Here is a 26,223-nt window from a genome sequence, read left to right as displayed (position 1 = left end):
AGGTGAATCACAAGGTCAGGAGATCGAGACCATCCTGACTAACACGGTGAAACCCCGTCTCTACTAAAAATACAAAAAATTATTAGCCAGGCGTGGTGGCGGGCACCTGTAGTCCCAGCTACTCCGGAGGCTGGGGCAGGAGAATGGCGTGAACCCAGGAGGCGGAGCTTGCAGTGAGCCGAGATCACACCACTGCACTCCAGCCTGGGCGACTGAGCGAGACTCCTTCTCAAAAATAAATAAATAAACAAACAAATAAATAAGTGAGCGACCAAGCGAGACTCCTTCTCAAAAATAAATAAAATAAAATGTTAGGTATGTCATGAATACATAAAATATATGTCCATTTAGTTTATCATTTACTACCATAAAATATACACAAATGCATTCTAAAAAGTTAAAATTTATCAAAAGTTACACACAAATACATTGCCAAGCCAAGAGAAATGTAAACAAACATAAACATGCAGAATTAAATCATAACTGCATGAAATTAACTGCAGTACACACTGCACTACTGTCATAGTTTTGCGACCACCTCCTGTTGCTACTGCAGTGAGCTTAAGTACTGTGAGTATCCATTTGAAACACCATGTGACACTCATCATCTCCACATGAGCAGTTTGTCTCTCCAGCAAATTGCATATTGCAGTAAAAAATGATCCCTGGAGGTTCTCACCTAGTTTTCATCATGTTTAGTGCAATACCGTAAGCCCTGAATAACCTCAGGGGACTCGTACAAAGTGCCACTAGTGATGCTGGAAGTTGTCCCAAGAAGCACAGAAAAGTCATAACATTACGAGAAAATATGCAATTGCTTGATATGTGCCATCGATGGAGGACTGCAGCTGCAGTTGCCCGCCATTTCCAGATAAATGAATCCAGTGTGAGGACCATTGTAAAAAATGAAAAGGAAATTCATGAAGCTGTCGCTGCACCTATGCCAGCAGGCACAAAAACCTTGCACTTTTTACAAAATATATTTTTATCTCGTGTTGCAAATGCAGCTTCTATGTGGGTACAGGATTGCTATAAGAAAGGCATATCTATAGATTCTAATTTGCTTCGAGAAAAAGTGAAGTCATTACATGGCAACCTAAAGCCAAAGGAAGGAGGAGGATCTCAAGCTGGGGAGTTTAATGCCAGCAAAGGATGGTTTGATAATTTTTGAAAGAGTATGGCTTAAAAAATGTCAAGATAGCAGGAGAAGCAGCTTCTGGCCAACCAGAGGCAGCAGATGAGTTCCCAGATGCCAGTGAGAAAATCACTGAGGAGGCTGGGCACGGTGCCTCACACCTATAATCCCAGTACATTGGGAGGCTGAGGTGGGAAGATCACTTGAGCCCAGGAGTTTGAGACCAGCCTGGGCAACATACTGAGACCCCACCCCTACCAAAAATTTAAAAATTAGCTGGGCGTGGTGACATGCATCTTTAGTCCTAGCTACTCAGAAGGCTGAGGCAGGAGGATCACTTTGAGCCCTGGAGTTTGAGGCTGTAGTGAGCTCTGATTGTACCACTGCACTTCAGCCTTGACAACAGAGAAAGACCCTGTCTGTAAAATAATAATAATAATAATGAGTAAGAAAAAGAAGTAAGCCTGTTCATAAGTGCTAAGGAGAAAAATGGAGCAGGGGAAGGGGCTGGGAGTGGTGGGGACAGACATACAGAGGCAAGCACTATTAGCAGTTTCTTGAAAATCCTTCCCATTATGTCTGTATAATAGTTTGTTATTGTCTCTGTTGCTCTGTTGTTTTTCCTTTTCTTTTTCTTTTCATTTTTTGAGATGGAGTCTCACTGTCACCTAGGCTGGAGTGCAGTGGCATGATCTCAGCTCACTGTAACCTCCACCTCCCGGGTTCAAGTGATTCTCCTGCCTCAGCCTCCCGAGTAGCTGGGACTACAGATGTGTGCCACCATGCCCGGTTAATTTTTGTATTTTTAGTAGAGATGAAGTTTCACCATGTAGCCAGGCTAATCTCGAACTCCTGACCTCAGGCAATCCACCTGCCTCGGCCTCCCAAAGTGCTGGGGTTAGAGGCGTGAGCCACCATGCCCGGCCAATGTTTTTGCTTTTCAAATTGGAAGATGTTGCATGCAATTCTAGGTTTCTGATTTCTCTTGGAAAATCAGATGATCTGACATCCACACTCCCACAAGCCTTGGTTGGCAGAAGACACCCTGCCGTCCAGGTCAGTGCAGGCTCCTCTTGGCCTCTCTCCTGTCTCCGTTAGGCAACTCGACCCTGTGGGCTTTCCAGCTTCCTCACTCTTCTTTAGCCCATCCCCGTGCTGCCTCCCAGCAACGTCTTCAGGATTGTTTGTGTTCTCATGGGGCACCAGGAAGAGGGGCTCCCCACTCCCCACCTGCCCTCTTCTGGTGCTCGCTTTTTCAGAGGCTGTAGGCTCTCCTTGCTATTTTGCTCCTTGAATCTGCTTTGAGCTTCCCTCATGGTCTCTGCCGGTTCGCTCCATACCTCTGGGCATAAATTAGGAAAAACCCCCCTACACGTGCACATATGCGTGCACATACAGACACACACACACAGACACGCACGCACACAGAGACACACAGATGCACACACACACATGCACACACACACAGACGTGCACACACAGACATACAGACACACAGACGCACACACAGACATAGACACATACACACACAGACACGCATGCACACAGAGACACAGAGGCACACACAGACACAGAGGCACACACAGACACACACAGAGACAGACGCACAGATGCACACACACAGACACGCACACACAAAGACACACAGACACAGATGCACACATAGACACATACAGACACACACACACACAGACATGCGCACACACAGACACACATGCACACACAGACATACAGACACACAGATGCACACACAGACATAGACACATACACACACAGACACGCACGCACACAGAGACACAGGCACACACAGACACACACAGACACACAGAGACAGATGCACACACACACGCACACACAGACACACAGAGACACACAGACACAGATGCACACATAGACACATACAGAGACAGACACACACACACAGACACATACACACACACAGACATGCGCAGACACACACAGAGACACACACACACACACACACACAGAAGAGGCCTGCTACTTTCTCACACAGGAAGCACCAATAGCTGTTGACCAAGAACGGCTGCATCCAGCTCTAGATTCCCAAGGAAAGAAAACTTAGAGGTCACCTTGAGCCAAGTGCCCAGCCCAAAGCAGCACTGTACTGCTCCGAGCAAAATCAGTTCCATTGGCAGGAGGGAGTGGGCACGATTGCTGGGCAGTCAACAGGTTCCATCACAGACGGCGACCCACTTTCCCCTTCCTCTCCAGCAGGATTTTCATCTTCTAGAAGTTCAAGGTGGAGACAAAGGGAAGTGACCCCGCAGGTGGTTTTATGTGCTGGACAGAGGCACAGACTCCCTTCCCCAGGGGCCTGCAAATCAGGAGGTACTTACACCTCCAATTAGGCAGAAGCCATCTGTTCACTCGTACATACATGAAATACTGAACAAACGTCCTGGACACTGTTCTAGGCACTGGGGATGCATCAGTGAACAACACAGACATCCCTGCCGTTCTGGAGCCAACATTTGAGTGGTGGACCCAGCCAGTAGACAGAATGAACAACCGCTAAAAAAAATTGGAAGAAGGCTGGGCGCAGTGGCTCAAGCCTGTAATCCCAGCACTTTCGGAGGCTGAGACGGGTGGATCACGAGGTCGGGAGATCGAGACCATCCTGGCTAACACAGTGAAACCCTGTCTCTACTAAAAAATACAAAAAACTAGCCGGGCGAGGTGGCGGGCGCCTGTAGTCCCAGCTACTCGGGAGGCTGAGGCAGGAGAATGGCGTGAACCCGGGAGGCGGAGCTTGCAGTGAGCTGAGATCCGGCCACTGCACTCCAGCCTGGGTGACAGAGCGAGACAACAACAACAAAAAAAAAAATGGAAGAAAGTAGAGCGGATAATTAAGAAAGGCTTCCAGAAGATGGGGCTTCTCTGTCTCTATAGGGTGATTTGGGAAGGTTTTTGTTTTTGTTTTTTGGGAGTTTTTTTGTTTTGTTTTGTTTTGTTTTGTTTGAGAGAAGGTCTCACTTTGCTGCCCAGGCTGGAGCGCAGTGGTGTGATCATGGCTCACGCAATCTCAACCTCCCGGGTTCAAGCAATCCTCTTACCTCAGCCCCCTGAGCAGCTAGGACTACAGGTACCTGCCACCACACCTGGCTAATTTTTGTATTTTTAGTAGAGACAGGGTTTTGCCATGTTGGCCAGGCTGGTCTTGAGCTGCTGGGCTCAAGTGATCCACCCACCTTGGCCTCCCAAAGTGCTGGGATTACAGGCGTGAGCCACCGCGCCCAGCTGGAAGTCTCCATGGAAAAACTGACATGGGAAGGAACCAGCCCCAGGAAGGAACCAGCCTCTGGAAGGACTGAGGAAGCATATCAGATATCCTGGATAAGGTTTAGTGCATCAGAACAGAAAAGAAGGCCAGTATGATCAGAGTTTAGTCAGGGATGGGGAGAGACATCAGAGCCAGATCCTGTGGGGTTTATGGAGCAGGGGAAGGAGTTTGGATAGTGTTTTAATGCAGTAAGCAGTCACTGGGGAGATCTCAGTGAAAAAGTGATGGGCTCTGATTTACCCAGCCATAGTCTGCAGTAACCACATGGATTTCTAGAGACATTCCTTCTGCGGCTTTCCTCCTCAAACTCCACTGGTGCTCATGTTGACTCATCTGTCATTTTCACTTCCTTTCTGACAGAGTAGCTGAGCTGAGCGAACAACAGAGCAGATGGACAATAGTCTGGCCTCTGCATGAAGCCACCAGTTCACGGGAAATACAGGGGGCAGAGGAACATGTTAAGTGGCACCACAGGGATCCTGAAAGTGGGGAAATCCACAGGACGGGTGACCCTTTTCCTTCAAGTAAAGAGCATCAAAATAAAGGAAGGTGGCCCTTGTAGAGTAAAGGAGACTTAAGAAAATACCTGCATAAGCAGAAGATAATTTCGAACAAACCAGCTCACAAAAGAAACCTGCGAGACAATGACGGGAAATGTAATGCAGGCAGGGTACTGCATGACATTAAAGAATTCTTGTTAATTTAGATGAGTATGATAATGTTATTGTAGTAATTTTTTTTAAACCTTACCTACTAGAGATATAAGCTAAAGTATTTATGGGTGAAATGACCTGATGTCTGGCCGGGTATGGTGGCTCATACCTGTAATACTAGCACTTTGGGAGGCTGAGGTGGGCAGGGATTGCCTGAAGTCAGGAATTCGAGACCAGTCTGGCCAATATGACGAAACCCTGTCTCTACTAAAAATACAAAAACTTAGCCGGGCAAGGGAGTGCATGCTGGAATTCCAGCTACTTGGGAGGCTGAGGCAGGAGAATCATTCGAACCCTCAAGGTGGAGGTTGCAGTGAGCCAAGCATGTGCCACTGCACTCGAGCCTGGGGTGACAGAATGAGACTCTGTCTCAAAAAAAAAAAAAAAAGACCTGATGTCTGGGGTTTACTCTAAAGAAGGTCATAAGGCGGGGTGAATAGATGAAATGGGAATAAGAACTAGTTAGTGGTTGTTGGAGCTGATGGGTGACTCAGTCTCCTCTCTGCCTTTGAGTTTGTTTGCAAATTTCCATAATAAGTTTTTTTTAATGAGTGAGGCTGTCAAGAAAAGTCACATGTCCCACTTTCTGGGAGCAGTAACACAGCTATCGCAGCTCACATTTTCCTTTTCTCCCATTTCAGCATGGCGGGGACAACTTCCTCGCCACCTCCGGCTGGCCAGCGCCCGCAACTGCTGCCTGCTCAGTGGTGCTGAGCCACTCGGTCTGGAGCCCCCAGGACAGCACCTGCCTCCTGAGGTTGTCCTGGCTCAGCTGTGCACAGCGATGGTGGAGAACTGGACTCCACAGGCTCACAACCTTCCTGTCAGGTTTCAGGGCCCAGCATCCTTCATCCTGGGCCTGGCGGCCCTGAACAATGGCTGAGGGGTGGGGAACCCTATAGAGTGACACCACATCGTACCGGGCCAGCAGCACTCCAGTGCCCGTGGACTATGACCACCTATCGGGCCATCCCCAGCGATGGTGTGGACCTGGCAGCCAGCTGTGGGGCCAGGGTGGGCGATGTCCTCCCTGGGCCACACACAGGGGACTATGCTCCCTTGGGATTCTGGGCCCAGAATGGCAGCATGTCCCAGCCTCTTGGTGACAGCCCGGTCACCGCCACCGCCACCACCCGCCCCAGCCCCACCACCCCCGCAATGCCCAAGATGGGTGTACGCGCAAGGGTGGCCGACTGGCCGCCCAAGCGGGAGGCCCTGAGAGAGCAGAGCAACCCAAGCCCCTCACAGGACACAGATGGCACAAAGGCCACCAAGATGGCCCATTCCATGAGGAGCATACAGAACGGACAGCCCCCCACCAGCACCCCAGCTTCCTCAGGATCCAAAGCCTTCCACCGACTCTCCAGGAGAAGGTCCAAAGACGTGGAGTTCCAGGACGGGTGGCCCCGGTCCCCCGGCAAGGCCTTCCTCCCCCTTCGGCACCGCAGCAGCAGCGAGATAACGCTCAGCGAGTGTGACGCAGAGGACGCGGGGGAGCCGCGCGGGGTCCGGCACACGGGGGCGCTGCCCCTCTTCCGCGAGTATGGGAGCACCTCGTCTATCGATGTGCAGGGCATGCCGGAGCAGAGCTTCTTCGACATCCTCAACGAGTTCCGCAGCGAGCAGCCGGACGCCCGGGGCTGCCAGGCCCTCACCGAGCTCCTCCGGGCAGATCCTGGCCCGCACCTCATGGGGGGCGGAGGCGGAGCCAAGGAGGACTGCCACAACGGGCAGCCCGCCAAGGACAGCCTCCTGCCGCTGCAGCCCGCGAAGGAGAAGGAGAAGACCCGGAAGAAACCTGCGCGGGGCCTCAGCGGCGGGGACTCAGTGGACTCGTCCATCTTTCGGAAGCTAAGGAGCAGCAAACCCGAGGGGGAGGCTGGGCGGTCCCCGGGGGAGGCCGACGAGGGCCGCAGCCCCCCGGAAGCCAGCAGGCCGTGGGTGTGTCAGAAGAGCTTCGCCCACTTCGACGTGCAGAGCATGCTGTTCGATCTCAACGAGGCGGCCGCCAACAGGGTGTCGGTGTCGCAGAGGCGGAACACCACCACGGGCGCCTCGGCCGCCTCCGCCGCCTCGGCCATGGCCTCCCTCACGGCCTCGCGGGCCCACAGCCTCGGAGGCCTGGACCCGGCCTTCACCAGCACAGAGGACCTAAACTGCAAGGAGAACTTGGAGCAGGACCTCGGCGATGACAACAGCAATGACCTGCTGCTCAGCTGCCCACACTTCCGCAACGAGATTGGGGGCGAGTGTGAGCGCAACGTGAGCTTCTCCCGGGCTTCCGTGGGCTCCCCGAGCAGCGGTGAGGGCCACCTGGCAGAGCCCTCCCTGAGCGCCTACCGCACCAACGCCAGCATCTCGGTGCTGGAAGTGCCCAAGGAGCAGCAGAGGACGCAGAGTCGGCCCCGGCAGTACAGCATCGAGCATGTGGACCTGGGCGCCCGCTACTACCAGGATTACTTCGTGGGCAAAGGTGACGGATGGCGGGTGGGTGGGAGGGTTGGGTGGGCCGCGGCTTGTCTCCGAGACCCCTACTTGTTCATTTACTCTGTGCCAGGTACTGCTCTGGCACTGAGGATGTGGCAGGAACAGAGACCTCCCTTCTGGAGGGCTGTGAGGATCCGGTGAGCAGAGCCACCCGGGCCTCAGCCCTGTGTCTGACACAGCAGCACTCCATAAACCTGGAGCTACAGGACACAACAGCTCTGCATTTACTCAGCACGTATGGGCTTGGACAGCTCAGTGCCAGGCACTCTCTAGAGCCTGGGGGTATAGTATCAACCAGCTTGAAACAAATATTCTGTCTTCCCAGCACTTTTAATGTTTTCATGGGTAAGACAAACAATAGAACAGGATAAATATGAAAAATACACAGGGGATTATAGGGTGCTAAATGCAGTGGAAAAGAGTAAAGTGGGGAAGAAGGAAATGGAGTGTTGGGGGGTGGGGGCAGATCCCAGTAGGGGATGGTCAGAGAGGGCCTGGGAGGCAGGTGCGGTTTGAGTACGGAGCTGAAAGCACCATGTGCAAATTGCAGACCCTGTTCCCAGAACAGAGCAGCGAATACGTAAGTCTTGGAACTGCCAGGTGCGGTGGCTCAGGCCTGTAATCCCAACACTTTGGGAGGCCGAGGAGGGCGGATCACTTGAGGTCAGGAGTTCAAGACCAGCCTGGCCAACATGGCGAAACCCTGCCTCCTCTAAAAATACAAAAATTAGCCAGGTGTGGTAGCACATGCCTGTAGTCCTAGCTACTCGGGAGGCTGAGACAGGAGAATCTCTTGAACCCGAGAGGCGGGGGTTGCAGTGAACCAAGATCGTGCCACTGCACTCCAGCCTCCAACTTGAGTGACAGAGCGAAACTCCATCTCAAAAAAAAAAAAAGTCCTGGAATGTTGGAGGAACAGACAGGAGGTCAATGTTGCTGGGGCAGAGTGATGGGGGAGAGTGGATGGAGCTGACGCAGAGGGGTGACAGGGGCAGGTCATGTGGGACTCTAGCAAGGACTCTCATTTGTACCCTGCATGAGATGGAGCCACAGGACGGCTTTGAGCAGGGCAGGGCCCTCCTCCGACTCCTGTGTTCACGACCTGCCCCCAGCTGCATGTGGGGAGCTGCATGTGAGGGATGGGGAGAGGACAGGGGAACAGGCAGGAGGCTGCTGCAGTCATCCAGGCAGGAGATGATGGACATGTCTAAGATGGGAGCCCAGAAGTGGGGAAGAATCTTGCAAACCACTACTGGATCCATTTAGGAGTGCGGTGACGCCATCTCTGCTCACTGCAACCTCCACCTCCCAGGTTCAAGCGATTCATGGGCCTCAGCCTCCCAAGGAGCTGGGACTACAGGTGTGCACCACCACACCCAGCTAATTTTTTTTTCGTATTTTTAGTAGAGATGGGGTTTCACCATGTTGGCCAGGATGGTCTTGATCTCCTGACCTTGTGATCTGCCCGCCTCACCCTCCCAAAGTGCTGGGATTACAGGTGTGAGCCACCGCGCCCGGCCTCTGGATCCACTTTGAAGGCGAAGCTGTTGATGTTTGGAGGGTGTTAACATCAGGGAGAGATGGGTTTCATACATGATTAGTGCTGGTGAGGCATTCCCAGGAGACAGCATAGCGTATTGCAGAGACCATAAACCCAGGAAGCTTCAGGGGACAGCAGAACACTGCAAGAGTACGGCATGCTAGGCAAAGACTAGGCCATTCCTGCCTGGTGCCAGCTGACTGTTGTCATGCAAGACATGCAGACAAATCTAGTGTTACCAGCCTTTCCAGTTTTTCAAGATTCTCCTGAAACTCAGATTTTTTAAAATATAGACTTTACTGATTTTTAGATGGTGGCAGCTATAACGATTCAGAATTATTAGCTGGTATGATGGCTCATGCCTGTAATACCAGCACTTTGGGAGGCTGAGGCAGGCGGATCACTTGAGGTCAGAAGTTCAAGACCAGCTTGGCCAACATGGTGAAACCACGTCTCTACTAAAAATACAAAAAAATTAGCCAGGCGTGGTGACATGTGGCTGTAATCCCAGCTACTTGAGAGGCTGAGGCAGGAGAATCACTTGAACCCAGGAGGCAGATGTTGCAGTGGGCCGAGATCATGCCACTGCACTCCAGTCTGGGTGACAGAGTGAGACTCTGTCTCCAAAAAAAAAAAAAAAAAAATCAGAATTGCTTGTAACTGCTAGTAACAGGCTTAAACAACATAGAAGTGACTCTCATGTGAAGAAATCCAGAGTTCAGCAGCCCAAGGCTGGTTTGGTCAGTCTTCAGCATCAGTGGAACATCAGCCTTAGTGCATGGCATGATCCCCCGCCGCCCCGCACCAAGATAGCTGCTGCAGTTACAGGCATCACATCTGTGTTTCCAGGCAGAGAAAAAGAGGAAAGGGTAAGGACAAAAAGGCAGACCTCTTGTCAAGTCAACCCCCTTATGCCGTTATGCCTAGTGTTTCATTATTGGAACACTAAGCATGTGGGAGTTATAGCCTACTGCTCAAGGTCATTGCCAGGGTCTGAATTTTTACTCCTGGAAAAATCCACAAAATTGCAGTCTCCAGCATAAATGGGTTAAAGAGCTTTCTCAGAAGCCCCATCCAACCACTTCCACTTAGTGACCACACCTGTGTGCAAGGAGGCTGGGAAATGTAGATTTTTAGCTAGACAATTTCTCTTTTCCAAGAATAGAGGGTTTTTCTTAAAAAAAAAAAAAAGAGCTAGGAGCTAGTACTCCACAGCAACTGGATTTTTGTTGTTGTTGTTGCTTTTTCTTTCTTTTTTTTGAGGCAGAGTCTCGCTCTGTCACCCAGGCTGGAGTGCAGTGGCACGATCTCAGCTCACTGCAGCCTCTGCCTCCCAGGTTCATGCGATTCTCCTGCCTCAGCCTCCCAAGTAACTGGGATTACAGATGCTCGCCATCACACCCAGCTAATTTTTGTAGTTTTAGTAGAGACAGGGGTTCTTCATGTTGGCCAGGCTGCTCTCGAACTCCTGACCTCAGATGATCCACCCACCTTGGTCTCCCAAAGTGTTGGGATTATAGGCGTGAGCCACCACACCTGGCTCACAGCAACTAGTTTTTTAAAAATATTTAAAGTAATGTCCTTGTCAAACATAACAAATGTCAATTAAGTTGTCCCATGGGACACTGGAGCTCCAACTTGGAGTCTCTGGAGTTCCAATTTGGAGTCAGAAAGCCCTCAGTTTGGGGTATCTGTTCCATAGCTGATCCATGTGATACGTTTTACCCTTCAGACTGCATGACAAATGAAGATAATTATATCAATATCACATGCACAAACAAAATGACACAGAGATTGAAAAGAAAGGGATCAAAAAGAAGTTCCAAGCCAGACACGGTGGCTCACGATTGTAATCCCAGCACTTTGGGAGGCCGAGGCGGGCGGATCACAAGATCAGGAGATCGAGACCATCCTGGCTAACACAGTGAAACCCCGTCTCTACTAAAAATACAAAAACTTAGCCGGGCTTGGTGGCAGGCGCCTGTAGTCCCAGCTACTCGGGAGGCTGAGGCAGGAGAATGGCGTGAACCCAGGAGGCGGAGCTTGTAGTGAGCCGAGATTGTGCCACTACACTCCAGCCTGGGCGACAGAGCAAGACTCCGTCTCAAAAAAAAAAAAAAAGAAGTTCCAGACAGTTGCTTACAAGGAAATAGCCAATGAGGCAATATCAGTATCACATGAAATAGATTTAAATAAAGGCTGAAAGCACTTTTTAGAGGAATTAAGAAGGCCGTTTCATGTTTCTTAAAATTCGCCAAGAAATTCTGGTAGTTGTGAACCTTTGTATACCTGGCAACTTGGTTTAGGGGTATATAGATTTTAAAAATGGATCAGGCTGGCTGAGCGCATTCGCTCACGCCTGTAATCCCAACACTTTGGGAGGCCCGAGGTGGGCAGATTACATGAGGTCAGGAGTTCAAGACCAGCCTGGCCAGCATGGTGAGACCCTGTCTCCACTAAAAAATACAAAAATTAGCTGGGTGTGGTGGCAGGTGCCTGTTATCCCAGCAACTTGAGAGGCTGAGGCAGGAGAATCTCTTGAAGCTAGGAGGCAGAGGTTTCAGTGAGCCGAGATCGCACCACTGCAATCCAGCCTGGGCGACAGAGTGAGACTCTGTCCCCCCAACCAAAACAAAAAAAAAAACAAACAAACAAAAACGCTACGGGGAGAAGTGGAAAAATTCACAACCATAGCGGGAGAAGTGCACAGATTATCTCTCTGAAATTGACAGAATCTAGTAACTGAAAAATAAGGATTTAGAGGATTTGAATAACCTAATGAAAACTTGATTTTACACTGTATATATATTAACTTTGTACCTAATCAACAAAGAACACATTCTTTTCAACCTACACATACAAATACTTACATGAAAGGAATGTGGATCAAATAAAGATCAAGTAAGATTATACATTAAAATACTTAGTTCTTTGTTAGGCAGGTAGGAAGTACTCATCATTCAGCTTTAAAAAAAAAAAAAGAGTCATTTTATTTTTAAAAATTTCTTTGTAGCACTGAAAGCTGTTCAAGAAAAAAATGTCCTGGCCAAGCACAAGGGCTCCCTGAACGCCTGTAATTCCAGCACTTTTGGAGGCTGAGGCAGGATGATCATTTGCCCCCAGGAGTTAAGAGACCAGCCTGGGCAACATAGTGAGACCTCAAAAAAAGGTTAAAAATTTAGCCAGGTGTGGTGGCACATGTCTGTAGTCCCAACTGCTGTGGAGGCTGAGCTGTGGAGGCTGAGCTGGGAGGATCGCTTCAGCCCTGGAGGCAGAGGTTGCAGTGAGCCATGATTGCACCACTGCACTCCAGCCTGAGTGACAGAGCAAGACCCTGTCTCAAAAAAGAAAAACTGTTCAATGATATTTGTTAAAGCACAGTGAAGAATTTATTCAGAGCCATCAGAGTAGGCGTAGGGACCACTGCGGCGGGGTCTGGCAGTAGGGAAGAGAGATTGGGCTTAGCTCTGAATACAGCGTGGTCAAGTGGGGATTTATAGCCAAGAGTCAGGGTGGGGGTCAGTGGATAGAAGAAATTACTAAGAAGAAATGTCAGAGGTAAGGAAGATTCTGGCTAAACCAACCTAATCTCGCTGATGACACACCAGGATGATCCGACATCACCTTTGGATGGTGGAGGATGAAGAGCTTGATCAGATGTTGAGGATGTCCAGATGTTAGGATAAGGTTGGGGGGCAGGGTTCTTGCTAAACTGACTTAGCAGGGTTCTTTGTTAAAACTGGATTTTACAAGGAGGTGCCCAGATGGGCCTAGGAGAATATTCCAAAGCCTGACTAAAGTTTGGCCAAGCAAAGAGTCTTTGTCAAAACTAGTAAATAAATTAATCATTGGTCAGTGTTTATTGAGTGTCTACTATATGCTAGGATTTGCAAGGAGCTAGATATGCACTGATGGAAAAGCAACAACCCCTGTAGCTGCTTCAGGAATAAGCTGGTATCTGCGATCTGTAGATCTGTAGAGTACAATGTTTATTCCATTCTCTGATCAGCTGGAGATTGTTGAACCCCCTGCAGATGCTATCCTGATTGGGGCCGTTAATTAACACACAATATTTTGCCTTTAGATTAGCCTTTGATTTGCCAAGAGCATCTCATGAGAACAAGAACCATCAGTTAAAAACATTCAGCGTACCAGTACAATTTCCGGTGGTGGGTGATGCTAACTTCGTGGACTTGGGTCAAGACAGACCGCTGGTGGATACCCACACAAGCATGAGATACTTGGGTTATACATCGGGAAGAACTGTTTGCCTGGAAGGGTTATAAGATAGCAGCATGTTTTAGAAAAAAAGAGGAGGCAGCTGTCGGGTAGAGGAGGGAGCAGGAGGCGTGCCCCATGGCTGGCTAAAGTCTCTGTTACCCTAAGGGAAAAAAGAGCAGTGTTGAAGTTACCTAGGTAAAGAAATATGGTGAGATAAAGGCGATGCCTGGGGACCCCTATCGTGGTCCCTGACAGGCGCCAACGACTGGGGCTGGTCATTGCCAACACTCATCATGTGCGTGCTATGTGCCTGGCACAGTGCTCAAGGCTGGGTCCACCTTTAACTTTATTTTATGGCTGAAAATGCTGTCTACCAACTTGGCTGGGGCCAGACATCTCTTAAGGGGCAGAGCCCAGATGTCAGGAGGCTCTCTAGACTAGAATCTTACTTAACAACTTCACAAGGGCTAATCAGCAGTTAAACCAAGTGAACAATTTGCAAGCACGGGATGAATCACAGTGGTGCTGGGTTGATGACATGCCATTCACCGTAGTAAGCGTTTCATATCTGTAGCTTCATTTTGCCTTCACATCAGCTCTCTGAATTGTGGGTGGCATCAAGGCCCCGTTTTCTCAGACAAGAGCACTGAGGCTCAGAAAAGTTCTGTGGCTTGGCAGAGGTGGTACAGTAAGGTGGGCTTTTGCCTCTTACAGTTTCTCCACTAGGGGTGTGTGTGACCAAGGCATGAGGTTTGCGTGACCAGCATCCCACAGATTGCACAGGACCCTGCCTGATCACCCTATCTGCAGGCCTGCTGGGCATCAGAGCCCCTCCTTCCCAGACAGCTGAGCCTGAACTCGCCTGCTCTTCTTTCTTAGAACATGCCAATTACTTTGGCGTGGATGAGAAACTGGGGCCAGTGGCTGTGAGCATTAAGCGGGAGAAGCTGGAAGACCACAAGGAGCATGGACCTCAGTACCAGTACAGGATCATCTTCCGGACCCGCGAGGTAGGTCCCATCACTCTCGTTCTTATTAAAGAAATCATAGCCACTCGCATCTCGAGCTAGGTTCTAGGGGCAAACACTTCCCTGGCTTCATCTCATGGAATCTTTCCAACCACCCCAGGAGAGCAATCCTGTCAGTCTCTCCATCTCGTAGAGGAGGAAACTAAGACTCAGAATTTCAATGACTTCCGGCTGGGCACAGTGGCTCACACCTGTAATCCCAGCACTTTGGGAAGTGAGTGGGTGGCTCAGATGAGGTCAGGAGTTCAAGACCAGCCTGACCAACATGGCGAAACTCCATCTCTACCAAAAATACAAATTAGCCAGGTGTGGTGGCACGCGCCTATAATTCCAGCTATTGGGGACGCTGAGCCAGGTGAATTGCTTGAAACTGGGAGGCAGAGGCTGCACTGAGCTGAAATTATGCCACTGTACTCCAGCCTGGGCGACAGAGTGAGACTCTGTCTCAAAAAAAAAAAAAAAAAAAAAGAGAGAAAGATAAATGATTTCTATAGGATCAATGAATCAGTGGCCAGACCAAGATTTCAGTCCAGGGTGTCTGACTTCAGAGCCCAACATTACAAAACCTGTTTGCGAGAGATTAACTCTAATAAGCGTAAGAAATAAAAGGGAAGGTAAGGGATCATTTTAGGATCATGAGGTGTCCTACATAATGGAAAGAATTAAGGCAACAAGCCTCAGGCAGGACAGGAATTGGGGACTGTCAACCACAGGCGCTGCTGTTGGGCCAATCAGCTCAAGGTACTCCCAATGTGTCACTTTCCATTCTGAGTGGAGAAGCCCATGATCCTGGCTGGAGGCCTTCCCCTGGATTAAATGTCAGCTGTAGCTAGTGGGGAAGTCCTGCTGGGGCACCCATGCTCTATTAGAACTCTAAATTGTAAGTGACAGAAGTCTACTTCTAACTTTCTTAAGTCAGAAATAGCATTCATGGTTCGTGTAACTGCAAATCCAGAGGTAGGGCAACCTTCGGGCATAGCTGGACTTAGAGACTCAAATGCAGTCACCAGAACTCTGCTTCTTTAGGTCTCTGCTTGACTTTGCTGTTTGCATCATGAATGTCATTTTCTTCTGCCACTAACAAGCTCTCACCGTGTCATGGGAACATGGAGATGGGCTGCTCAAACCTACATCTTTACGCCTTCTCATCCCAAAGGCTCAGACTGGCCAGACACAGTAGTAGTTCACGCCTGTAATCCCAGCACTTTGGGAGGCCGAGGCAGGCGGATCACCTGAGGTCAGGAGTTTGAGACCAGCCTGCCCAACATGGTGAAACCCCGTCTCTACTAAAAATACAAAAATTAGCTGGGTGTGGTGGCAGGCGCCTGTCATCCCAGCTACTCAGGAGACTGAGGCAGGAGAATTGCTTGAACCCAGGAGGCGGAGATTGCAGTGAGCTGAGATTGCACCATTGTACTCCAGCCTAGGCAACAAACAAAACTCCATCTCAAAAAAAAAAAAAGCCGGGCGCGGTGGCTCAAGCCTGTAATCCCAGCACTTTGGGAGGCCGAGGCGGGTGGATCACGAGGTCAGGAGATCGAGACCATCCTGGCTAACATGGTGAAACCCCGTCTCTACTAAAAATACAAAAAACTAGCCGGGCGTGGTGGCGGGCGCCTATAGTCCCAGCTACTCGGAGGCTGAGGCAGGAGAATGGCGTGAACCTGAGAGGCGGAGCTTGCAGTGAGCCGAGATTGCGCCACTGCACTCCAGCCTGGGTGACACAGCGCGAGACTCTTGTCTCAAAAAAAAAAAAAAAAAAAAAAAGACTTAGACAGATTTATCTGGGAAGAACTCTGGCTCTGCTTAGATCACAAATGCAATCCCTGGGCCAGTCACTGTGATCGGGGTAGTAGAGGAAACTGGCCAGGTCTAGCACATGTTACCCCCCACCCTGGGTCCAGGGGCAGGTCCAGGCACTGTGATTGACAGTTCCACCAGAGCTTCCTGGAGAAGGAGGCAGGGCAGATCCTCAGCAAAAAGAGGGGACCCAGGCAAGCAGAAATGACAGAGAGGTCCAGAAGACCCAAATAAGGAAGACCTTTCAGAAAAGGGGCAGTCACCAGCTAGGCAGGCCCTCCAAAATGGGTCTCCCTCAGCGTGCATTGCCCTAGCCCTTTGGGCCTGGCCTTTGCCCAGACATGGAAGCCTAGCAGGCTGAGGCTGCCAAGGACTTTTGTGGGGCCAGCCAAGTCCTGGACCTCATCCAGGCTGGCAGATGCAGCTCGGAGTGCCCTCGCCCCATCCCCTTACCAAGACCTTCCCACTGTGTTGGGGGAATGGGATGGCACGGAGGCTTTGCAGCAGCCAGGAAGAGGCAGCCACAAAACCATGTGTGCCAAACCACAGGTGGTCACCAGCCTCTGTCTCCCCAGCCCCTCCTCCCTCTACCCACCTTTCTGGCCAGATGAGCACCAGAGCAGAATGAGAGGTGACAGCTCACACTGCATCCGACTGTTTTAGGACATACGGGCAACTGCTGGGTGAAATGACGCCTACAGTCATATACTTATAAATAGGCTGGGTACAGTGGCTCACACCTGTAATCCCTGCACTTTGGGAGGCCAAGGCAGGTGGGTCGTTTGAGCCCTGGAGTTCAAGACCAGCCTGGCCAATATGGTAAAACCCTGTCTCTACTAAAAACACAAAAAATTAGCTGGGTATGTTAGCGCACACTTGTAGTCTCAGCTGCTTGGGAGGCTGAGGCATGAGAATCTCTTGAACCCAGGAGGTAAAGGTTGCAGTGAGCCGAGATCGCACCACTGCACTCCAGCCTGGGTGACAGAGCGAGACTCCGTCTCGCCTTATAAATATATATATATATATATATATATATATAAATATTTATTACAAAGGTTATTATTACTGCAAATCTCCTTTATACCGTGTGTCAGGCAATATTCTATACCTTTTATATCTATTAACTTACTTAAATCTCATCACGATTCTAGGATGAAGACACTCTTGTCCTCGTTTATAGATGACAGAACAGGCACAGAGAGGTGAAGGGACTTGCCCAAAGCACCCTCCAGGGCGTGGCAGGGCAGGGTGCCTGCCTGTGTTCTGGCCACCGCACTCGGCTGCCTCTGGGGTTTGACTAAGTCAGCTTAGACCGCACATTGGACCCACTCATGAGTTAGGAGCTCAGCCAACTCAGTGCTAGCATTTGTGTTTTTGTTCATAATGAAAATATAATAGGCCGGGCATGGAGGCTTACGTCTGTAATCCCAGCACTTTGGGAGGCTGAGGTGGGTGGATCACCCAAGGTCAGGAGTTTGAGACCAGACTGGCCAAAATGGCAAAACCCCATCTCTACTAAAAATACAAAAAAAATTAGCTAGGCGTAGTAGCAGGTGCCTGTAATCCCAGCTTCTCAGGAAGCTGAGGCAGGATAATCGCTTGAACCTGAGAGGTGGAAGTTGCAGTGAGCCAAGATCACTCCATTGCACTCCAGGCTGGGTAACACAGTGAGACTCTGTCTCAAAAAAAAAAAAAGAAGAAGAAGAAGAAAGAGAATACAATAAGGGCCGGGCGCAGTGGCTCAAGCCTGTAATCCCAGCACTTTGGGAGGCCGAGACGGGCGGATCACGAGGTCAGGAGATCGAGACCATCCTGGCTAACACAGTGAAACCCCGTCTCTACTAAAAAAATACCAGAAAAACTAGCCGGGCGTGGTGGTGGGCGCCTGTAGTCCCAGCTACTCGGGAGGCTGAGGCAGGAGAATGGCATGAACCCGGGAGATGGAGCTTGCAGTGAGCTAAGATCTGGCCACTGCATTCCAGCCTGGGTGACAGTGAGACTCCGTCTCAAAAAAAAAAAAAAAAAAAGAGAATACAATATATAGGCAGGCATGGTGGCTCATACCTGTAATCCCAGCATTTTGGGACGGGAGGCTAAGACAGGAGGATTGCTTGAAACCCGGAGTTCAAGACCGGCCTAGGCACCACAGTGAGACCCTTGTCTCTAAAAAAATAAAAAATACCAGACTATAGCATTAGGAGAAATACCTAATGTAAATGATGAGTTAATGGGTGCAGCAAACCAACATGGCACGTGTAATACCTATGTAACAAACCTCGTTGTACACATGTACCCTAGAACTTAAAATATAAAAATTTAAAAATATATATATGTCAGACTATGCCACACATACTGAGTTGTGAGACTTTAGTGCATGGATACTGGGTTATATAATTTTTTTGCTGTGATTTCCTGTTCACTAAGTTTGAAACTGGCTTGATGCCATTCCCAGTGTATACCTGCTCCCATCTACTTCCTACCCTCAGCACCTACAAAACTAGCCGTGGGGGACTCTGGTCCATCCCAGGCGACAGCACGGGGACACTTTGGGTATCACAGCCACAGGCCTGGGATCCATCCATTCCATAGACGTTTGCTCAGTGCTCCCCCGTCCCAGCTCTATGCTGGGCATGGAGGGTACCATAGCAAACAAGGCAGCAAAGATATTCGGGGGAGTGGGTCTTTGAGGAGGAGACAGCAGGACACCAAACACCTTAGCAAATTACGCTGTAGGTGCTGCCTATAGTGACAAGGTGGGAAACAAAGCAAGGAGGAGTGATGAGTGTGGCAGGCGCTTAGAATTTTAACAGGAAGGTCAAGAGAGGCCTCACTGGGAAGGTAACGTTCTAGTAAACCTAGAGAAGGGGAGAGGGGGCCGTGTGGACAACTGGAAGAAGAGCATTCCAGGCAGAGGGAACAGCCAGTGCAGAGGTCCTGAGGCAGAGCCATGCTCCATGGGTTGGAGACCTCATATGAGTCCTAGTTTGGCCACTCAGCAGTTCTAGAACCTTGGGCACATGGCTCATTTCCTCTCGGAGCCTCAGTTTCCCTCTTGGAAATTCTTGGTTTGCAGAACTGTGTTGTGGACTCGGTGAGGTTGCACATATCAAGCAGGCAGTGCTGGGCCTGACACTTGACGGAAAATGATTATAAGCAGTACCACTGTTGCAGCGGACGTTCTTTCCCAGGAGGTCAGAGGCCCATTCTGGGGAGCATGGATTGAGCCCACGGATGGGGTTCTGTCCTTCTCATGTTCACACACACATGCCTTGGGGTCCTGTAAACCAGGGCATGGGGGCCAGAGCGAGAGGTCTGGGCTGCCTTCCAAGCCAGCAGGCCTGCCCCAGATGGCCGCCCCTGGCTGCCAAGCGACAGTCTCGAGTGGACCCGCATCTCCCAGCAGATGGGATATGAGCATTGTCAGTGCCAGGCTCCCCACCGAGGCAGGAACAGACTTGGAGCTGGGCTTTGGCACCGCTCATCCAAAACCCAGAGAGCCTGGACAGGACGAGCACCAGGCCAGGCTGCCCTGTCTCAAGCCCCTTCACTGGCACTGTCTCACCCAGGACACTGAGGAGGGAGTGGGGATGGCAACCAGCCAGGAGCTGTGTGGCCCCGCCCAGGCCCAGTGGTTCTCATTGGCCTAGCACACGTGAGTTTTTGACAGGCTTTAGTTCTGATAGGGTTAGAGATTTGGATTTTTATTTTATTGATTTTTCTTTTTTATTTAAAAAGTACCAGACGCTTATTGTTAAGAACTTAGACAATACATAAGTATGCAAAGTAGAAAAAGGAAAGCTTTCATTAAGTGAAAAAAGCAAGTGTTTGTTCAGTAGGTACATCTGATTGTGTGTGTGTCTGTGTGTGTTTGCTTATTTATTTTTGAGACAGGGTCTCACTCTGTCCCCCAGGCTGAAGTGCAATGGTGCAGTCATAGCTCACTGCAGCCTCGAATTCCTGGGCTCAAGTGATCCTCCTGCCTCAGTGTCCCTAGCAGCTGACACCACAGGCATGCACCACCATGCCTGGCTAATAATTTTGTTTTATTTTTAGAGACAGAATCTCACTATGTTGCCCAGGCTGGTCTTGAACTCCTGGGCTCAGGCAACCCTCCTCCTTTGGCCTCCCAAAATGCCAAGATTACAGGCATGAGCCACTGCACCTGGCCATGTGTGTGTTTACATGAACAATCTCCAAAGCATATTGTTAAGTAGGGGGAAAAGCAAAAAAATGTAGCTTCCTGCTTAAGGTTAAAAAATTTAAAACTCGTCTAGGTGCAGTGGCTGACACCTGTAATCCCAGCACTTTGGAAAGCCGAGGGAGAAAGATTGCTTGAGCCCAGGAGTTTGAGACTAACCTGGGCAACATAGCGAGACCCTGTCTCTATTAAAAAGAAGTGAATTGCCGGGCATGGTGGCTCACGCCTGTAATCTCAGCACTTTGGGAGGCCTACACAGGTGGATCACCTGAGGTCAGGAGTTCGAGACCAGCCTGGTCAACATGGCAAAACCGTGGGATGGGAGGTTTTACTAAAACTACGAAAATTAGCTGGGTGTGGTGGCACACACCTGTAATCCCAGCTACCCGGGAGGCTGAGGCAGGAGAATCACTTGAACCCAGGAGGCAGAGGTTGCAGTGAGCCAAGATCACACCATTGCATTCCAGCCTGGGCGACAAGAGCGAAACTCCGTCTCCAAAAACAAATAAAAAAGAAACAAAAAATTTAAAACTATTAACTATGCATGTGACTTTGTACATAAACATTTAACACTCATCTACAGATAATAGTGGTTAACATACATTGAGCTCTTACTCTATGCCCAAGATACAGCGCTAAGCATTATACACAGATCTTTTTGAATCCTTTCAATGCCTTGAGGCAGGCATTTTTATCCCCATTTTGTCAATGAGGTAATAGGGAAATTAAGTGGCTTGCCCAGAATCTCACAGCTAGGGAGGAGCTAGAGCTAGAATTCAAATCCAGGCAGACCACCTCCTAAGTAACCTCCTAGGAAATGCTCTTGAAGGGTACACCCACCGCCCAGCACAGTCAAGCGGGGAGCGCGTCTGAGTCAGGAGTGAGTGGGGATAACCTGTACCAGCTGGAACCTCCTTGCTCGCGTGGCACTGTGTGCCTTTCATGGCTTACTTGATTTGTTGCCCTTGACCAGCTGATGCCAGATGTTTTCAGGCTCTGAGCAGAGGAGGGCTGTGATCTGACTCGGGCAGCTGTAGAAGGAATGGACTGGGGACAGGGCAGGGGCAGGGAGACCTGGAGGAGGCTGCTGTCCAGGTGAGAGGTGATGGTGGGGGTGACCAGGTAGAGAGTGAGGTGGCCACTCATGACCTGCCAGTGTCGTACTTACTGTCCCCAGTGCAGAAAGAGCTTTTCAAGTAGTGCGCGCTGATGAGGTGGTCAGAGCCAAAATATGACTGTAAGCCACCGGTCTCCAGGGAAGAATGATTTCTGGTCCGTGCTGTCCCTCATTCCCAGCAGAGGGCACTGTGGGACAGTGTCAATGGGATATAGAGACACTGATCCTGTTGGTGCCTTAACTGAAACCCACAACCCCAGGGCCACCCAGATTGACAGGGCAGAGCCCCTGACACCATTGCTTTTCATGATAGGTTTCGACACTACCCTGCTTGTGATGAGAGAGATTTGTTTGTTTATTAATTACCGGGACCAGAAGTGGGATCTCTCTATTCCTTCCACACATACCTCTCGCCCAGGTGCTATTTGGCGAGGGTAGTGGGCTGTGTGCTTAGAGGCGAAGTCATGACATGTTTTTTTTGCCACCTCTTGTGTTTTTCGACTTAGGCAAGCATGTTTTTGCAGTTAATACTTATCCTTCTTAGTCTTGTTGTTGTTGTTGTTGTTAAGATCGAGTCTCACTCTGTCGCCCAGGCTGGAGTGCAGTGGCACAATCTCAACTCACTGCAACCTCCGCCTCCTGGGTTCAAGTGATTCCCCTGCCTCAGCCTCCCGAGTAACTCGGATTACAGGCATAAGCCATCATGCCTGGCTAATTTTTCTATTTTAGTAGAGATGGGGTTTCATCATGTTGGCCAGGCTGGTCTCGAACTCCTGGCCTCAGGTGATCTGCCCGCCTCAACCTCCCAGAGTGCTGGGATTACAGGCGTGAGCCACCAGACCTGGCCTCCTCTTTAGTCTTTAGACCACAGCCCCAAGTGTACTTTGGGTGCTTGTAACAAGCCCCCTGGGGAGGGATTTTTCTTGTGCATTCTTGGTGTGGTGCTGGTCCCGTGCGTGGCATGACCTGGTGGCCAGCAGCATGCTGTGGCTACAGGTACGAGCTGGTGTTAGTGAGGATGTGGAGCAGCAGGGGCTCAGACAGGGCTGGTGGGGTGTAAATTGGTACAACCACTTGTAAAACTATTTGGCAGTTCAGTAAAATTGAAGATTAGCATGCCTGGTGGTTTAGCAATTTCCGTCCTAGGTATAAAACCAAAAGAAAACGTGTTCATGTGCACTGAGGTGCTTCTGTGAGGGTTCCTAACAGCACTGTTCACAGTTGGCAAATACTGGAAGCAGTTCTGGTGCTTACCAACGTGAAAAGGACCAAACCTATCAAAGTAAAACGTCAGCCTCTGCCGGGCGCGGTGGCTCAAGCCTGTAATCCCAGCACTTTGGGAGGCCGAGACGGGCGGATCACAAGGTCAGGAGATCGAGACCATCCTGGCGAACCCGGTGAAACCCCGTCTCTACTAAAAAATACAAAAAAACTAGCCGGGCGAGGTGGCGGACGCCTGTAGTCCCAGCTACTCGGGAGGCTGAGGCAGGAGAATGGCGTGAACCCGGGAGGCGGAGCTTGCAGTGAGCTGAGATCCGGCCACTGCACTCCAGCCTGGGCGACAGAGCGAGACCCCGTCTCAAACAAAAAAAAAAAAAAACGTCAGCCTCTCGCAACAGCGTGGCTGCATCTCACATATGTAGGATTCAGAGAAAGAAGCCAGATAACAAAAGAATATAAACTTCCTGGCTGGACGCAGTAGCTCACACCTGTAATGCCAGGACTCCGGGAGGCCGAGGCGGCAGGATCACTTGAGCCTAGGAGTTGCAGACCAGCCTGGGCAGCATAGTGGGACTCTGTCTCTACAAAAGATATACAGAATTATCCAGGCATGGTGGCACATGCCTATAGTCCCCGCTACTCAGGAAGCTGAGGCAGGGGGATCTCTTGCGCCCAGGAGGTCGAGGCTGCAGTGAACCGTGATTGTGCCACTCCATTCCGGCCTGGGCAACAGAGTGAGACCCTGTCTTCAAAAGAACAAAAGAATAAAAAAATACAAACTGCATGAAGTTCAAAAATAGACAGAAATAAATGATAAATGATGGTGTTGAAAATCAGGATATAGTTACCTTTGGGGAAAAAGAAGGGGGTACAAAAGGGCTGTGGGTGCTGGAAATGCATTTCTTGATTTGGATAGTGATTACCCAGGTATTCACTTTGTGATAATTTATTTGGCCTCACATCTATGTTTTTTTGTGTTTTTTTTTTTTTTGAGATAGAGTTTGGCTCTTGTTGCCAGGCTGGAGTGCAATGGCGTGATCTCAGCTCACTGCAATCTCCACCTCCTGGGTTCAAGTGATTCTCCTGTCTCAGCCTCCCAAGTAGATGGGATTACAGGCATGCGCCACCACACCCTGCTAATATTTGTGTATTTAGTGGAGACGGGGTTACACCACATTGGTCAGGCTGGTCTCAAACTCCTGACCTCAGGTGAGCCGCCCGCCTTGGCCTCCCAAAGGGGGCTTTCCTTTTATTAGAGAGAAATCTGCACCAGAAGTCCTCACCAAGCACAATTCCCCTCACGTCTTATTGCCTGGAATTGGTCACATGGTTGTCTATAGGAAAACCTAGGAAAGCAACATCTGGGGAATGGGAATGAGATGGCTGTGACTGGCTTTGTCCAAAGGTTTTCATCCCTGGCTGCCCATCAGAAGCACCTGAGATGGATTAAAAATATGCCATGTATACAAACATGCATGTCTGGCCCCATCCCAGACCATCCAAATTAGAATCACTGGTGGTGGTTTTCTTCCTTTTTTATTTATTTCTTGAGACTGCGTCTTGCTCTGTCACCCAGACTGGAGTACAGTGGTGCAATCTTGGCTCCCTGCAACCTCTACCTGCCGGGTTCAAGTGATTCTCCTGCCTCAGCCTCCCAAGTAGCTGGGATTACAGGCACGTGCCACCATGCCTGGCTAATTTTTGTATTTTTAGTAGAGATGGGGTTTCACCATGTTGGCCAGGGTGGTCTCAAACTCCTGACCTCAAGTGATCTGCCCACCTTGGCTTCCCAAAGTGCTGGGATTACAGGTGTGAGCCACTGCACCTGACCCTTTTTTTCTTTTCTTTTTTTTTTGAGACGGAGTCTCGCTCTGTTGCTCAGGCGGGAGTGCAGTGGTGTGATCTCGGCTCACTGCAACCTCTGCCTCCCAGGTTCACGCCATTCTCCTGCCTCAGCCTTCCGAGTAGCTGGGACTACAGGCACCGGCCACCATGCCCGGCTAATTTTTTATATTTTTAGTAGAGACGGGGTTTCACCTTGTTAGCCAGGATGGTCTCGATCTCCTGACCTTGTGATCTGCCCGCCTCGGCCTCCCAAAGTCCTGGGATTACAGGCGTGAGCCACTGCGCCCAGCCTTTTTTTTTTTTTTTTAATTTAATGAAACTGGTTGGAAACCAGTGCCACAGTTCAAGATCCAAGGTAGTGCCAGTATTCAAGGCAGGCGGGTGTTTTACATAAGCATTTACAGGAATGTGTACATAATACAGTGTTACTGTAATAAGGACAAGAGCCCACATCCTCTTGGTAGGACCTGTTTTCTTCATTATACTCCCTACTGCCTTACATAATACTTCTCTTCGATTCCAGTGTCAGCTCCACAAGGACAAGGGTCTTTGTTCATTGCACCTAGAATAGGACTCAGTGTCTCAGAGGAGGCACTCAGCCAATATATGTTGAACAGATGAAGTTAGTTTACATTATTGTCTCATTTAATCCTCCCAACACCCCTTCAAGGTTACAATACCATCCTGTACCCATTTCACAAAAGAGCAAGCTGAGGCTCAGAGATACGAAGTCACTTGGTCAAGACCACACAGCCAGGCGGCAACATGTTCAAGTTCTGGCTCAGACCTAGGGCTTTCTGACCTTGGAGCACAAACTTCCAATCATCACACATGTCTCTTTCAAAACAAGATGTCTCTCGTATGCTGTCATCCCTTTCTAGGTCCCAAGAACCCCCTAACCTTCCCTTCTCTCCCTTGAGTAGCTCATCACCCTGCGGGGCTCCATCCTGGAAGATGCCACGCCCACAGCCACCAAGCATGGGACCGGGCGGGGCTTGCCCTTGAAGGATGCCCTGGAGTATGTCATCCCCGAGCTCAACATCCACTGCCTGCGGCTGGCCCTCAACACCCCCAAGGTGACGGAGCAACTGCTGAAGCTCGATGAGCAAGGGGTGAGTCAGGGGCTAGAGGTCAGGGCGCTGCAGGGGCAGTAGCTTGCAACCCCACTCCTGGTACCTTTTTCTATCTTGGTCACATCCTTTTTTCTTTGCAAGTAACAGAAACCTACTTAAGCTGGTTTCAGCAAAAGGAGGGATTCAAATCAAATTCTAGTGGTGCCAAGAGCAGGAATGTAACTGGGTCTCCTAAAGGAGGGAGATCGTCTGGGGGTGAGATCGCTGCTAGGTCCCCATGTGTGCATGCGTATATGTGTCTGTGGTGGGGGGGGTTAGCGTCTTTCCTCCCCGCTCCACACGCGGGCTCCCTCTGCTTCTCTCGCCTCTCCCACAGCTCCCAGTCTGTTAGAATTCCAGCCACAGGCAGACCCCAGCAAGCTGACCCTGGTCACAGGAGAGCCATCAATTGGGCTATTCGTAGGTCAGGTGGCTGACTGTGGCCCAGTCACCAGTGACCAGGGGAATCCGAGATACCTAAAGCAAACATGGTTGTTGGGAGCCC

At 50.1% G+C, this 26,223-nt stretch overlaps 1 protein-coding gene across 2 annotated transcripts in view; it reads left to right on the top strand.

The window, feature by feature from the left end:
* Positions 1-26,223, top strand: part of SIPA1L3 (signal induced proliferation associated 1 like 3) — a 308,788-nt gene that overhangs the window by 171,517 nt on the left and 111,048 nt on the right. For both annotated transcript variants that reach the window (XM_025368227.1, XM_025368228.1), the window contains exons 3-5: positions 5,791-7,622; positions 14,277-14,407; positions 25,530-25,718. In XM_025368227.1, the coding sequence (XP_025224012.1) occupies positions 6,101-7,622; positions 14,277-14,407; positions 25,530-25,718 (1,842 nt within the window). In that variant the 5' untranslated portion in view covers positions 5,791-6,100. The remainder of the gene's footprint in view (positions 1-5,790; positions 7,623-14,276; positions 14,408-25,529; positions 25,719-26,223) is intronic.

The sequence above is a fragment of the Theropithecus gelada genome, chromosome 19 (genome assembly GCF_003255815.1).
Source record: "Theropithecus gelada isolate Dixy chromosome 19, Tgel_1.0, whole genome shotgun sequence".
NCBI lineage: Eukaryota > Metazoa > Chordata > Mammalia > Primates > Cercopithecidae > Theropithecus > Theropithecus gelada.
Note: the sequence above shows the minus strand (reverse complement) of the source record. Positions and strands in the feature narration are given on the sequence as shown.